General features: G+C 38.5%; 1 protein-coding gene across 6 annotated transcripts in view; it reads left to right on the top strand.

The window, feature by feature from the left end:
• stard13b (StAR related lipid transfer domain containing 13b) overlaps positions 1-16,132 on the top strand; it is a 173,801-nt gene extending 157,669 nt beyond the window's left edge. For all 6 annotated transcript variants that reach the window (XM_087284421.1, XM_087284422.1, XM_087284423.1 and 3 more), the window contains 12 exons: positions 1,484-1,565; positions 5,469-5,532; positions 6,102-7,477; positions 9,034-9,204; positions 9,508-9,667; positions 9,793-9,991; positions 10,074-10,287; positions 10,817-10,937; positions 11,081-11,317; positions 12,494-12,711; positions 13,345-13,521; positions 15,339-16,132. In XM_087284421.1, coding sequence (XP_087140547.1) covers positions 1,484-1,565; positions 5,469-5,532; positions 6,102-7,477; positions 9,034-9,204; positions 9,508-9,667; positions 9,793-9,991; positions 10,074-10,287; positions 10,817-10,937; positions 11,081-11,317; positions 12,494-12,711; positions 13,345-13,521; positions 15,339-15,456 — 3,137 coding nt within the window. In that variant the 3' untranslated portion in view covers positions 15,457-16,132. The remainder of the gene's footprint in view (positions 1-1,483; positions 1,566-5,468; positions 5,533-6,101; positions 7,478-9,033; positions 9,205-9,507; positions 9,668-9,792; positions 9,992-10,073; positions 10,288-10,816; positions 10,938-11,080; positions 11,318-12,493; positions 12,712-13,344; positions 13,522-15,338) is intronic.
• The last annotated feature ends 557 nt before the right edge of the window (positions 16,133-16,689 follow it).

Raw genomic sequence — 16,689 nt, 5'->3', positions numbered from 1 at the left:
TTCAAACCATTAACAGTCATACTGATCAAAAACTTAGACTTTTAGTATGATTTAAACTGTTTAAAGAGCGGTTAGTACTCTCATTCAGATTTCCAAACAATCGCATGACGTCAACCTGTTCCCAAAATGAGTGTCATTTTGGGCAAAAACAAGCTTTTAATGTGGGATGTGGTTTCCGATGTTTAAATGGGCGCTTTAATGTCTGTCAGACCTCATGTTGTTTAGCTAGTTTAAGCTCACTCATTTTCCCTGTGATCTGATGTTTCGTTCCACCTCAGAAAAAGGCCTCATTTACTCAGAGCATTCATACCCCCTACATCTGAAATGCTGGGAGGTACAGGTCATTGGTCAAACAGGTTCAGGTTAAGAGGTACCGCTTGTACATATAGAGTGTGACATCTTCAAAGAGAGACAGAGGTCATGGGAATAACCTTGCCGCAAAAAACGCTGCCTTTTTCAGTCGCTCATGGCAAGTGCTTTTGATCTTGGAGTGTTGGTCTTTAGATGAAATTGTATGAGCTTTCTAGTTTTTTCACTTGTTTCATTTCATGTTTTAGGAGTAAAAACCCCAGATTTTTTTTTTTGTTCTCTGTTACTTGTCTATTTAAAGTTATAAAACACCCCACCCCCTCCAAAAAAATAAAATAAAATAATAATAATAATAAAAATGTAATTTATAAGACTTTCATTTAAAATATATAATATAAAAATTAAATATAATATAATTAATTATAATATAATATAATATAATATAATATAATATAATATAATATAATATAATATAATATACAGTTTTATAAATGGATGCATCAGATGTTTTGGAGCATAAAAATAATTCAAACAATATAGAGTTTTTAGCAAAATAGATGGTCTTTTATTATACAATCCTTTCTTTGTTTATTTGTGACAATAATACTTGCGGTCATGGAATCAAAGTGCAGAATAGAATCTTTCCATAATGCATCTCTTCAGAAGTGTTGTTTTGGAATATCCAGCAGCTTAAAACCAGAACACAGTGTCTCTCTTTGAATCTGTGATTTTACTTATTTCATTCAGCAGAGGCAAAAAAATATGATGAAACATTTAATTGTACTAGTGGAATGTCAACTCTGGCGGGGTCTGGATCCAGTCACCCCATTACATAAGTTGGACACTATACTCAGTTGAAGACGTAATGGCTTCTCAAAGCCAAGCTCAGAATTTGGGGGGCAAACCCTGTCTCACTTTATTAGCATCTGGAAGTTTAAAACAAGTTAGCTACTCTCTGTGTCTTGGCTATCGCTCTGGAAAGAATGTGTTGTCAGGGTTTTTTTAAAGAGTGTGGGCGCCTGGATTCCTCTGTGTTCACTGTGAACATGCAAGATTGGCCTATTAACGAATCAGAAGGAAATCGTTATGGTGCTTAAAAGACATCTGTTTTTTCCTGAATTGGACTGTAATGGACTTGATTGTTGAAATGGGATACGCCTGTGTTTCTTTGCAGATTCTCAATTTCCCATTGACATCTCTCCTGTGAAGAAAGACCATGACTTCTTGGACAAAGACCTTGTGGAACCTCTATGCCGGTAAGAACTGTGTTGTATCTACAGTCTTCTCGACACCCTGAAGAAATCAAGCCATATCTTTGGAGAAACATTGAAACTACCTAAGCTTAATAATAAATAATAAATACAACAGATAACAGCAGCAATAAAACAGAGGAAAAAATACTTTTAGAACCATGTTGTTGTAATGGCGGCCATCAAGAGGAGTTGTACAAACCTCACTCCCTGGAGATGCACCAGCAACTGACACTATAGATTTGTGTCTTTAATGTCCTTGTTATCATGACTTGCTGGAAACCCTGGATCAGATCCCACTCAGGTGGGGTTGCATTAGTGCCATGACCCGGTTGAAAGTGAAGCCAATGGAGACCAGCAAACAGGAACTGCTAGGGGTCATTGTGTTTAGCTTCCTCGTTAGAGCAACCGACTTCCATTTGGAGAGTCAACAGTTCAATTCCAGCTCGGAGCGGGTTGGGTGGTGCAGGACTTAGCGGGGTTACATTGGTGCCGTGACCCAGTTGAAAGTAAAGTGCAATCGAGACCAGCAAACAGGAACTGTGCAAGTAAACCATACTCACTTGGCATTAAGAGACACAATTTTGATTAATGCTAGGGGTTGTGGTCTTTGAGGCCATCTAGTGAAGTGCTGTGCAGGTAAACCTCACTCTTCTGACCTCCTAAAGGTGCTCTTGCAACAGACGCTAGAGGTCATGCTGTTTAGCCTCCTTGTTGGAGCTACCGACTCCTATGTGGAGAGTCGCCGGTTCAATCCCAGGTCGGAGCGGATTGGGTGGCGCAGGACTTTGCGGGGTTTATTGGTGCCGTGACTAGGATGAGAGTGAGGTTTAGGGGTGAGTGTTACGGTCATAGTGTTTAGCCTCCTTGTTGTAGCTACCAACTCCCATGTGGAGGGTTGTCGGTTCGATCCCAGCTCGGAGTGGGTTGGGTGGTGCAGGACTGACGGGGTTACATTTAGAGCAGGACAGAAAGGGAGACAATAATGTTATGACCATGGCAGGAGTAAGGCTTAAGGAGGAGAGTACAATGAAGATGTTATGCTCATCAAGGGATGGGGTCTTTTGCAGCCTTGTTAACTCAGTTACCTCCCAGGCCCAAAACTTTAGTTTGAATTTCACTCCAGACCAGTAGAACTTAAGGGGCTATTTTGGTGGTGTGAACTAAATGGAAATGAATTTTAGAGGTGTGAGTGCAATGAAAGCCACATAGACCAAATATCCACTTAGTAGGAGCTGTTAAAGTAAACCTTAAGCCTTCTTTCCACTGCACATAACAAACGACAAGCGACAGACCGGAAGTGATTAATTTCCAATGAAGAGTAGTCTGGGAGCTGCGTGGAGTTCCGATCATCTTTGTATGCGGAAATTCCAATTGAGCTGTGGACCTGTTGAAATATTTGAACTCCTGGGACTAGACTGTATGCGACCGGCCGACCGGATGTGATGTATTCCAGTGTTGTCCAAGTAGGTCCGTGTGCGCGAGATAAGAAATGGGAGTTTTTTTTTTTTTTGTTATATTTTGAATCAGAAAAAGTCTTTATTAAAAAAAATAAAACATTTCTATTCATAAATGTAAGTAATAAAGTAATAAAAATTTTTTTTATGTTGTCTCCACATTCCCTTTAATATTTTTAGCGGTCTATGAGTTTCTAGTATTCATTCATTTTTACTCCCCTTACCTCAAGAGGCACAATAGTAACCGAGAGGATGTTAGAAATGCTGAATCATATCCCACTTACAAAAACAAGAGTGTTAATAAAGTTAATGGATGAAAGGGTTTAGATCTTTATTTCATATTCAAAACATGTATTTTGTAGTGGTTGAGGTTTATCAAAGTCCTCTTCATCTGTAATGACAACAAGTCCTAAAAGTCTGCTTTTCCCTCATGCATTGCATCAATTAAGCTCAGGTCTGGAGGACTTTCTCTCATGTCAATCTTCTTGTAATAGTAGAGTAAATAATGTCATGATTAAAGCAACAAGTGACTCAATAAAGTTTGTAAATTACACTCATTGTGTTTCCCCAGAAATTAAGTACAGAATGTTCTCAATGAGTTAGCTTTTCGTTTTGTTTAGACACTGAATTTGAGTTCCCAAATTAAGATGAAAAGAGCCCTCCAGTGACTTTGGTTGCCTTGGATACTGCTCTGGTAGGAGAGCACTGGGGGCAAAGGGGGTGCACTCAAGCCGGTCTACTGTGACTCTAAACAACCCTTAAGCAACTCATCGAAATTCCAAACCTGTTTACTGTTGTGTGGGAAACAATGTCCGACATTCCCACCTCTCCCCCTGACTTCTCACTTTTCTTCATCCCCCGGAGGGGAACAACTTGGTAAACAATTCTAGCACGACATGCCTAGTAAGAGTGCGGAGGAGTCAGTTAGTTGCGGATGTTTGCGAGCACCAGTGACAAAGCTAACATCTTTAACCTTTGTCTGACACTTTACTCTCTGCAGTTTGCTGATTTTAGTTCACAAATCTGTCAATTGTAATTAATGGGTTGTTACCAAATTCATTAACTTAGTCTCGTTAACTAGCAATGTTCAACCAACATACAAGAAATGTAAGCTTTATTAACACAATGAAAGCTAAACACTTTAGCTTTAGGGACTAGTTCTCAATGTTTAATTTGTTAATACTGATTAATGGCTGCATTGAACATATGCCAGAGTATTTGGTGGTTCATTCTGCTGAGGTGACCCCTGATAAATCAGTGACTCAGCCGAAGAAAAATGAATGAATGATTGATTACTGATTTAATATGTACAACCATATTTCAAATCCTTTATCCAGGGGTGCCCAAACTCGGTCCAGGAGCGCCGGAGTCCTACATAGCTTAGCTCCAACTTTCTTCAACACATCTGATTGGAAGTTTCTAGTATACCTAGAAAGAGCTTGATTAGTTTGTTCAGGTGTGCTTAATTGGGGTTGGAACTAAAATATGCAGGACACCAGCCCTCCAGGACCGGCTTGGACACCCCTGCCTTAATCTTACATCATAGCTAAAATTAGGTAGCAGACTTTTGCGATTCATGCTTTATATCTGCAGTCTTTATTTTTATAGCACACACAGACGGTTGAACAATAAAAAGAGTCATAAAATGTCATGATTATTACATCAGAAGCAGTGGCTCGGTTTCAGTGGATGCTTGAGGCACGCAATGTTTTGTCGTCTTTTCCACATTATTCTTTTCTTTCCCTTTACAGTACCAATAGATTGTTATAAATCTAATGGTTCCATATCTATGGGAAGACTTTATCTTTTTAAATATCTATTGGAAATACTGATACATTAAAGTGTTGATTCAATGTATTTATTGTAAAAGGTCAAAATTGAAACTAATGCTCTGCGATCAAAAAGGAGCCGTTTGAGCCCACCACTTTGTCAAAAACTCCGGAAGCTGCTTCACTTTCACCTCAAAATCATTTTTCATATTTGAGGGACCACACAAATGACCTATTTATCAAGACATTTTGGGAATGGCATCAAAGAAAAGCAAGCTCTTACCGTTTTTGTATGGTTTTGTGAATTTGAGGGGGGAAAACAGGCCTCTTAGACCTGGATGAGTGACTATGTGGCAGCTGGAATCAACACCACATTAGTTGCTCTTGAGGGCTATTGAAAACCATGACAACTGCAGCTTGCAAGCTTTTGCCAATTAAAAGCAAGCCACCATGAGAGAGAGTAGGACATTGGCCAATTATTGTGCCTAATTAGGTTTGCTGCTCACCAGAGCCAAGCATTGGATAGCAGGGACATAGATCTTATAGCTTGATTATATTAGAGATGGTCACAGAAACTGTGCTGATATTGTGTCCACATCACCACGGTATCAGCAATGCAACATAAAAGCAGTCAAAGTGAAAGGGATTCTAATATTTTTGTTTCTACTTTTTGTCCCATTCAGGCGACTGAATACGTTGAACAAGTGTGCCTCTATGAAACTTGATGTAAATCTTCCCAAGAAAAAAGTAAGTGATGCATCATTTCTTCAACATTTCTGCTTGTGTATGTCCATAGTTCAATCGATTTCATGTTATACTGTAGTAGTTTTGTGGAAATAATTAGGGGTATTGTAATAATGCCTGTAAGTATGAAGTGATCATCATTGCCACAGTGTAATGCAGAAAGAAAATTACAGGCATTCTATTCCTAATAAGCTTAATTATAGGAAAATGTCACGATCTGTGTTAATTGATGCAACTGTTTTTGCTCTTTATGTACAGTATCACTTACTGTACCACCTAAAGACTAGAATAGAAACTGATATACAGTGTTATATCACACTGGTTATGTAATGATTCAACGTAGGAAGGAATGTGCCCTTTCAAAACAAGAAAAAGCCATTTGAGTGAATCTAAACTGTTAGCTCCAGGGGTTCTGGATTGTAGAGAAGGAAAAAGGAAAAAAAAGGGTGAAAGAAAGTTTTTCTTGAAGGATTGGGATGGTAGACAAGTATTGTGCTGAATTGTTAATGTTGTAAAGAAAAAGGTAAGGCAATAAAAAGAAAGTATTTATTAATTCTGTTGTTAACTTGCAGAGCGAAGACTCAGATGAAGATGACCTCTTTGCCATCAGTGACAAATGGACCTTTGAATGGAGCAGTCGTCGCTGGTCCAGGCTTCAAGACATTGATTGTCTGCTGAGGGGTGTGGAAAACAGGAAACCTGCGGAAAACTCTGCCCTGCGGACAACAACCAGCAGCGAGAGTGTTCTGACAGACTTGAGCGAGCCGGAGATCTCTTCTCTTCACAGCGAGAGCAGCGGTGGAAGTGGTGGTGTTCGTGCTCACAGCGCAGAAGACTCGGACAGTTCACACCGCACCTGCTCGGACTCTGCAGCCATGCCCGACCACACGTCACTTGGCATGGCCCATCTCTCATCTGATCTTTCAAGCTATGGTTCTCTGCCTGTAAAGCATGGCAAGCGAGGAAGGACGCGAGCTAAAGAATTCCTAAGGCGCATGGAAGCTTTACAGTTACGGGGAGCAATGAGTAGCGGAGGGAACAGGAGTCTTGTTATAAGTGCCCCGGTTCTCCAACAAGAACCTCAGACTGTGAAAACTCTCCGCTGTGTGGAGATCATCAATGGAGATGTGCATCTAGCGGAACCACCTTCAGGGATGTTGCTATCCCAGTCTAGTAGTGAAGGGAGCAGCAGTCAATCGAGCGGGAGTGCTGTTAGTACACCAAATCTGAAGGAACGCAATGTCCACCGGGCTGATCACAAACGAAGCGGGATGTACTTGGAGGACTTGGATGTGTTCTCCAGTCTCATCCAAGGTAAGCGTGTGGCCGAGCAGAACCGCCGCAACGAGTTCCGGTCCTATGAAGACCTGGTGGTGCATATTCCTAAAGATCACAAGCCTGGAACATTTCCCAAAGCTCTGTCTATTGAGAGTCTTTCACCCTCGACGGCAACCTCCATCAACTGGCACTCTGCAAGCATGGACTCGGATGTCCAGCGTCCACCTAGCATCAAAGAACCTCGTCCTGTCACGCAGTGCTGCACCCGAGGCAGTCGGATCAGCATTTATGACAATGTACCCGGCTCGCACCTCTATGCCAGCACTGGCGACCTTATAGACTTGGAAAAGGAAGACCTTTTCCCACATTTGGATGATATTTTGCAACATGTTAACGGACTGCAACAGATTGTGGACCACTGGTCCAAAAATGTATTGCCTAATAGTGAAAATGCAGGAAAGGGGCAAGTTGATCTTGATGTCGAGGGGCAAGACGACTTGCAGTCATCTAGCCAGATCACATTGGACTTTGAGGGACATTCAGTGCTGGAGGGTCAGGCTACCCCCAGTGATGTAGAGAGGGATGGGGTGTCGCTTAATGAAACAGAATCTACAGGAATGAGGGAAAGGAGAGACTCTGGGGTCGGTGCTTCACTTACCAGACCAAAACGGTAAGATTTAGAGCTATGTTCACTATAAGTGTTGCATGCAGAACTGTAAAGTTAAGATTGGAGAGTAAGACACCAAAAACTATGCAGAAGTTTTAGCTTTCAAATGTCAGATCCTGCATCTGAAAAGTCACTGTCCTTTAGAGTTTAACTCGTACCAGCTCTGTCACACTTACTTGCAAGGTTCCTGTGAGACTAAGACCTCGGTTATGCTGAGTTCAGACTGCATGACTTTCAAAGTAGTCGTGTCACGGATGTTTTCACACTGAATGACTATCTAGGTTAGCGTTCTGTTGGTGCTGTGTTTTCACTGTAGGATGGATCAGGGACAGGAGGTTTCACACTGCAAAACTTTAAAATAGGAATAATCGCCAACAACTTTGTCACTACATCTCACAACCAAAGAAAATTGAGAAGTGACATGGAAACATTGCAAAGTCACATAATATATATTTCGCTATTTACTACATAATGGAAAAAGAAGGCTTAAGCTTTAGAATATGTACTTATTTTGCTCACCTGGCTTTTAAAGAGAATTAACTATTTCTTTATGACTTGGTTGTGATATTGCTCAGATAACACGTCAAACAGACACGGTGCTCCTGCCAAATTTTCACTAGTTTTTCCTATATTTATTGGGTCCAAATAAACTGAAAATTTGCGTTTTTGACTTCTCCACTCACCTCCCGCTGGCCTGCAGTTACCCATACTAACAGATTCTGTTCTGTCATTGGCTGTAGGTAATCACCGATGTTATTTTCAAACAAAACATATTTCACACAGCATGATTTGAATCGCTGACAGCTCCAGGTATTTAGCATGTCAAATATTTCACTGGTGTGGGCGACTCATCTGCGATTCTCTCATTTCACATGCTTTATAGTTCGTACTGTGTGATTGTCACTCACGTCAACGAGCACCGATTTGACTGTGATTTCCGGTATTTGTCAGCGATTTCTCAAAACATGTCGGCAAGTCCAAATCAGGGCTAAATCGAGCAGTCTGAACTTAGCATTAGTGGGTTTAGGTTCGTTTATGGGGAATGAAATAATACATTTTAAGACAATGACTGTATCTGTAATTGCCTCATATACACTCATTATCTATTTCCTTCATTAGTCCACTAAAATTGTCTAGGTATTGGAGCAAACAAAATTTTATGTATACAAAGTTAATTTAACAACTAAATATTGTTTTAGAAAATTATACCAACAGATTTTTTTTTGTGGATGCTATTTTGTTGTCAGACAGAAAATTTTTCAGCGCACAAACTCCCTCAAGTCATTATAAGTATTCTATAGCTGTTCTTATTGTGGTGCATTGTAGGATTGATTGAGTACACTTTAGAACGTCCAACATGATTTTAGACACTACTGCAAATGGCTGCTCTTTAAAATAGTGCACTATTTAAGGGTATAGTGGTGATTTCAGATACAGCCAATGACTTTCCACAAACACTAATGGACACCTCTGGTCCAAATGCAAGTTTAGGTGGTTGCTTAATTATTTATTTGCACCCAGTTGAGAATCTCTAACATGTTTCTCCTTTCTGTGTTTAGCTTGCGATGGCCCAGCTTCCAGATTTCCAACCGCCTCAGCCATTCAGTCGCCTCTCTCCAGATCACCAGCCAATCTGCAGCCCAGCTCAGCCTGCTACAAAAATTTTCCTTGCTCCGTCTCACTGCCATCATGGAGAAGTACTCCATGTCCAACAAACATGGCTGGACCTGGTAAGAATCTGTTGGAAAAATGATCAGACCCTATGAGATTTATTTTACTGTTTTACTGTAGCCTGAAACATCCTTCTAAAACGTGGTTGTGTCATTTGTAGCTCGAGAGGGAGCACCAGTAAATATTATCATGTCCGCCCTCTTTTGGTCACTATTGTTACTGCAGGCAAAACTCTGATATGATTTGTTTACTTGTATCGATGCCTCATACTCTCTAAATATACAATATAAAAGATGCAGTGATGACATTTATAGAAGAAGCTAATATGTATTTAACTAAGCGTGGTGTTTTGAATGTGTCAGGTCTGTGCCAAAGTTTATGAAGAGGATGAAGGTTCCAGACTATAAAGATAAGAATGTGTTTGGAGTCCCGCTGATTGTGCATGTACAACGCTTCGGTCAGCCTCTACCTCTCGGCATGCAGCAGGCTTTGCGCTACCTCAGGAGCCAATGCCTCGATCAGGTCAGTCAGTACAAGAAACTAAACATTAAAGTATTCTTTTTTTTTTTAAATAAATTTGTATTTGAATTGTTTCATATGTAGAAATGTGAACTAAAACAATATATAATATGGCTTCTGTTTCCTAGGTGGGTCTTTTTCGCAAATCAGGAGTGAAGTCTCGTATCCAAGCACTCCGACAGATGAACGAGAGTTCTCCAGATGATGTTAACTATGAAGATCAGTCTGCATATGATGTTGCTGACATGGTCAAACAGTTCTTCAGGGATCTGCCTGAGCCACTTCTGACCAGCAAACTGGGTGAAACCTTCCTCCACATTTACCAATGTAAGAAACACTCTCACTTTAACACCCACCCTTCTCCTGCTCTCAGAAAAATAAATGCAAGCAATTTTCCTTTCCATTTCAGATGTGCCCAAAGAGCAGCGCTTACAGGCTGTGCAGGCGGCCATCATGCTGATGTCAGATGAAAACAGGGAGGTATTGCAAACACTGCTTTGCTTCCTGAGTGATGTCACTTCCTCCGTTCAAGAGAATCAGATGACGCCCATGAACCTGGCAGTGTGTCTGGCACCTTCACTTTTTCATCTCAACATCCTGAAGAAGGACAATCTTACGCCAAGGTAGAAAACACTTCTTTTGATTGTCTGTGATGTGTAAAGTTATGTTCAACCATGGACTTTCACCAATATTATGGCCAAAAATAAAATAAATAATATATTAATTAAATTACATAATAAATAATAAAAAATTGCTAATGTGGCAGTGTGGCATATTATGTACTGTATATTCGTAATTCTTTTAGTATCAAATATCATATTATAGTCAATATAGTTATATCATGATAACCCAAATAACATGATAATGATAATAATTCAAAATCATTGTGAATACTAGTATATTTCAACAGCTCTAGTTCATCCATAACATCCATCTATCAATACGATAACTGTATTTGGACATTTGGAAATGTCATACAACTTTGTCATATGTTAATAATACATTTAATTTGTGTATTTTCTGCCTTTTAAAATGATTATTTTAACGTTGTAGTTAATAATAATAAGAAGAAAATAAATACATTTTAAAAACAACTGATTGTTTTAATATTTAAATGATATAATCTTAAAGGATTTCCAAATCTGTCTGCAGAGCTATGCACATGCAGAAAAAGTATGCCACAGGGAGGCCAGACCAAAAGGACCTGAATGAAAACCTGGCTGCCACGCAGGGCCTGGCACACATGATCACAGAGTGTAATCGCTTGTTTGAGGTGAGACACATATCTGTTTCACATGAGGCATATTTGAATGCAATTCGAAAGTGTCCAAGAAAACCATCATGGACCCCTAATCTGAGTGGAAATGTGTTTTTCATTTGCCTATTCATTTAACTTGTGTTCCTTTTTTCCCCTAGATTCCTCACGAAATGGTGACACAGTCGCGTAATTCGTACGTGGAGGCCGAGCTTCAGGCTCCCACCATTGAGGAGCTGTGCAAGCGGCAGCATCCGGAAGATGATGGGGAAGATGAAGGCTCCTGGCCTGCATTCATGGAGGCTAGACTACAGGGTCTCCTCAAAGACTCACGGGAGAAGGCCAAAGGCTGGGTGTCCTGCCAGAGCACCGGCAACACCGAGCTGTCCTATAAGAAAGTAAGAATAAAGAAAACCAGGCTTTTTCATTCGTTTAGACTCAAAATCCACAATATTTATGTTGCCAGCTCACATTGTTATTCTTAAAGTCAATAATTAATCTGTGCAAAATAATCCAATAAAAAATGTTTTTGTTAAGCTTCAATCAAAGTCTGACCATTTGTTTCTGCCTTTGGAGTGGCAATCCTTCTGTTGATGTTAAGTTGAGGGCTTCCATAGCAACTGCTTATCGTTATTCCTAACCCAGCCCCTTTTTCTGTTAGCTTCCTATGAGGGAATGATACACAAAACAAAGCCCCACCCACTACTCAATATTCAGTTTGAGCTAGAACTTCATCAACATACTGAAAAAAGTCTCAGCAACTTCTAGTTCATGCTGAATTTAAAGTTTCACTGTAGTACCTTGAAATGCGCAGCTTTAATTTCAACTAAAATAACTAAAATCTAAAGACAGAGTGGGACTATAAAGTACCTCCTCACCCTTTTTAAAAATAAGTCAATAGAGGTTAGGTTCACATGACATTAACACTAAACTAGACTGTCTGGATCATGATCAACAGTTTGGCGTTCGTTATTGGATTTTAAATCCACACAGAAGAATAAAGGCTCCTTACTCATCCTTCATTTTCCGCAAACCTGTTTGACTTTTTTTTTCTGTGGAACACAAAAGAAATTGTTTTGAAAAATTAGGAAAACCAGTAACCATTGACTTCCATTGCATTTGATTTTTCTACTATAGAGGTCAACGGTTACAAGTTTTAACCAATTTTCTATATATCTTCTTTCGTGTTCAACAGAAAAAATAAACTCATTGGTTTGGAATCACTTGTGGGTGTGTAAAATTGTCTTTTTTGGGTGAACTGTCTCTTTAAGACATATTGATACTAACCCTCAATAGAGTGTGATTTTAATTTCAGGGGAACTTTAATGATATCAAATCGATGAATTTGCTCTTCAGTGTTTGGACTCTCAGTAATGACTTCAAACCACACTGAACTGAGCTAAACTGAACTGAACTTAATCACTAAAAACTGCACTACCCTGATCCAGTTACTATGACCATTTATGTGAAGCTGCTGTGACACAATCTACATTGTAAAAGCGCTATACAAATAAAGCTGAATTGAATTGAATTGAATGTTAAAGATGAAGTAATCGTCTGTGGTTTATTTCCAGGTGGGTGATGGGAATCCTCTGCGCCGCTGGCGGGTCTCAGTAGAGGTGGAGGCTCCTCCGTCTGTGGTTTTGAACCGTGTTCTTCGGGAACGTCACATGTGGGACGTTGATCTGATGAACTGGAAAGTGAGTGAGGTTCTGGACCGGCAGACTGAAGTGTTTCAGTATGTCCTCAACTGTATGCCTCCTCATCCCAGCAGAGACTTTGTGGTGCTCAGGTAAGTCCGTTCAAACAGCGACCATCATGGCTCTTTCTGTTTCATTTTGGTAATGAAAGTAAATTAGTGTTATTTAAAACAAGTTTAAAATAAATATGAAATTTTTTAATTATATATTTTATTCATATATAATCATACATTTTTTGGTAATTCAAGAAACATTTTTGAATTTTATTTTATTATAATTTATATATATATATATATATATATATATATATATATATATATATATATATATATATATATATATATATATATATATATATATATATATATATATATATAATTTATTTATTATAATTCTGTTATATTTTATTTTAATTATTATATTATATTATATTTAGATTTTTCTATTTTTTTATTATATTATATTATATTATATTATATTATATTATATTATATTATATTATATTATATTATATTATATTATATTATATTATATTTAACAAATAAAACAAATCCATTAAGTTACAATTCTTTTCAAATATCCTTACACACTGAACATCAATGCCCGGTTAATAAAGAGCTAATTAAATTTGTTAGAAAGAGTGTAAATGCTGAAATGTATTAGCTGGATAGATGGTTTAATTTGCAGCAGGGAGAGTGGTATAAAGCTGTAATGTCTGTGTTCAGGTCGTGGAGGACGGATCTTCCACGAGGGACGTGTTCTCTGGTGTCTGTGTCCATCGAGCATGAAGACTGTCCACCTGTCGGAGGAATCAGAGCCATAGTGATGGAGTCCAATTACTTACTGGAGCCCTGCGGATCTGGCAAATCCAGACTCACACACATCTGCAGAGTCGACCTCAAGTGAGTGCATGGAGATATATAGGCTGAGTGAGACACACACACACACACACACACTTACAGGAGAAATGAATGCCTGTCAGTGTGCTTGCATTTTTTTTCATTAGGTTATATAAATTAGTTCATATTAATTTTCTACTATGTATTTATTGTTTTTTTTTTCTTTGTCCTTGCCAAGATAATACCAAAATTGTTCCATAAGCACCATATCTGTTATACATTTTTTAAAGAAATTAATATTTTTATTAATGAATGATAAATTAATCAGAAGTATCCCAATCAATAATAAGGTTTCATTAGTTAATGTTATTGTATTTTCTAACATGAACAATACTTGTACAGAATTTATAAATCATAGTTCAACATTCACTGATGCCCTAATACACTTATAGTTTCAATGAAACTTTATGCAACTACACTTTTTCAAAATTGATTAAAACAAAAATGTTTTGTAAAACGACTCTCTTATACACTTACCAGCCACTTTATTAGGTACACCTGTCCTACTGCTCATAAATGCAAATTTCTTAACAGCCAATCACATGGCTGTGACTCAATGCATTTAGGCAAGTAGACATTGTCAAGATGATCCGCTGCAGTTCAAACCGAGCATCAGAATGGGGAAGAAAGGTGATTCAAGTGACTTTGAACGTGGCATGGTTATTGGTAATTCAGAAACTGCTGATCTACTGGACCTTTCATACACAACCATCTCTAGCGTTTACAGAGAATGGTCTGTAAAATAGGGAGTATCCAGTGAGCGGCAGTTCTGAGGGTGCAAATGCTTTGTTGATACCAGAGGTCAGTGGAGAATGGCCAGACTGGTTCTAGCTTATGTAAAGTAACTCAAATAACCACTCGTTACAACCGAGATATGCAGAAGAGCATCTCTGAAGCCACCGGGTGCTACTCCTGCCAGCTAAGAACAGGAAATTGAGGCTACAATTCTCAAAGAATCACCAAAATTGGACTGTGGAAGATTGAAACACATTGCCTGGTCAGAAGAGTCTCGATTTCTGCTGCAACATTCGGATGGTAGGGTCAGAATTTGGCATCAACAACATGAAGGCATGGATCCATCCAGCTTTGTATCAACGGTTCAGTCTGCTGGTGGTGGTGTTATGGTGTGGGGGATATTTTCTAGGCACACTTTGGGCTCATTAGTATCAATTGAGTATCATGTCAACACCACAGCCTACCTGAGTATTGTTGCTGACCATGTCCATCCCTTTATGACCACAGTGTACCCATCTTCTGATGGCTACTAGCACCATGTTATAACGCACCATATTATAAAGTGTGAATCATCTCAGACTGGTTTCATGAACAAGACAATTAGTTCACTGTACTCAAATGGCCTCCACAGTCACCAGAACTCAATCCAATAAAGCACCTTTGGGATGTGGTGGAGCGAGAGATTTGCATCATAGATGCGCAGCCGACAAATCTGCAGCAACTGCGGAATGCTATCATGTCAATATGGACCAAAATCTCTGAGGAATTTTCCAGTATCTTGTTGAATCTATGCCACGAAGGATTAAGGCAGTTCTGAAGGCAAATGGGGGGCCAACCCACAATAAGTAAGATGTACCTAATAAAGTGGCCAGTCAGTGTATGCTACACTTTTTGTATACACTGATTGTTATTCATCTTAATTTTATAAATACAGTTTATAAACAAAATGTATGAAGCACAAAATTGACATGCAAGAATGGTTTCTAAAAGTTATTATGCTTAAAAACATCTTGTAAGATTGATAATATAAAAAGATATGATAGAAAAGAGGTTTCTCACATTTTTTGTGTTTATTTTTATTTCAGGGGAAGAACTCCAGAATGGTACAACAAAGCATTTGGACACCTTTGCGCAGCCGAAGCTGCTCGTATCCGCAATTCCTTCCAGCCAATCCATACAGAGGGTCCAGAAACTAAAATCTGAGCCGATTTCTCATCCTGGAAAGTGAAATCTCAGTTGAGTGACTATAAAAACTGAAAAAATTCATGTCCTTTTGCACAATGGGCAGCATAAACTCACCAGGAAAATCATCAACTCACCAATATACCTTCAGCTTGTACATTTTTAAATATACTCTTATTGTAACTATCATTATTTGTATTATAATTAATTATTTTATTCTTTTATATGATCTTATACAATGTATAGGACACCTAAGCTCTTAAGTGCTTCTGGGAAGCTTATATTTTATTTAATTAAAGCAAAAAAGAAAGCTATATTTGCACATGCATGCACTGCATCTCCATGTATGTGTTTGTATTCGTGTGTAAATCTTGTATAGACTATATATATATATCTATTTAAATACTCATGTAGTACAAACATTTTGCGTTCATGTGTTTGATATGTCCGTCTGCACAGATATCAGCGTAATTCATATGGTACAAAATGTAACTCAGTTGTAAACTGGGTCTACTTTGCTCTCTTTTAATAATCTTTGTCCACGAATGGGTGTAATATTATGGATTTTTACGTGCTTGTTTTAAAGGATGGACAAATTGACTTGGGTTTGATTTTCTCAGACCTGCTTTTGTAGTACCTGATTACAATAATGACAAAAAGACAATGATTCTTAATTAAACTATGTAAAATGACGTCATATTAACTTGTACTTGTTAATCTGGCTGATCTCATGAACCGATCACAAGTGTTTTTGTTTATGAGTTTACATGCAGAGGAAGACAGATGTGCTCCCCCATATATGACACATCAGCAACGCGAAAACACGTGAGAAGGTAAATGATGGGTGAGCAATCGATGGGCTCACAACACATGTGGTAAAATATATAGACTTTTTTTTATAATTTATAGAACTAAAGAAGTAAGGGATATAAAGGTTTGCATTTTAACATCTTGTGCATCAAATATGCACTCCAAAGTTTTCTTGATTGAGACATGTTGAATTCTTCTTCCATTATTTGCAATGTTTTCCTTAACGTTTTTTATCTGTTTAATATTATTTTCTCTAAAGCTGCTTCTGACCATGACATGTTCACACTAACTGGTTATGAATGACATGTTTAGGGGAATATTCAACATTCTTCCTTTATTCTCTTGGGTCAGGAGAGATCTACACTTAAGTAGCATACTTGAGAAAATGTGCTTTATGCATTATAAAGCTTGAAGCATCAGAATCGGTACTCGGTTTCAACCGAT

The sequence above is a fragment of the Danio rerio genome, chromosome 15, assembly GCF_052040795.2.
Source record: "Danio rerio strain M-AB ecotype USA chromosome 15, GRCz13ab, whole genome shotgun sequence".
Taxonomy (NCBI): domain Eukaryota; kingdom Metazoa; phylum Chordata; class Actinopteri; order Cypriniformes; family Danionidae; genus Danio; species Danio rerio.
The sequence above is the reverse complement of the archived record's forward strand: the minus strand, read 5'-3'. Positions and strand labels throughout refer to the sequence as shown.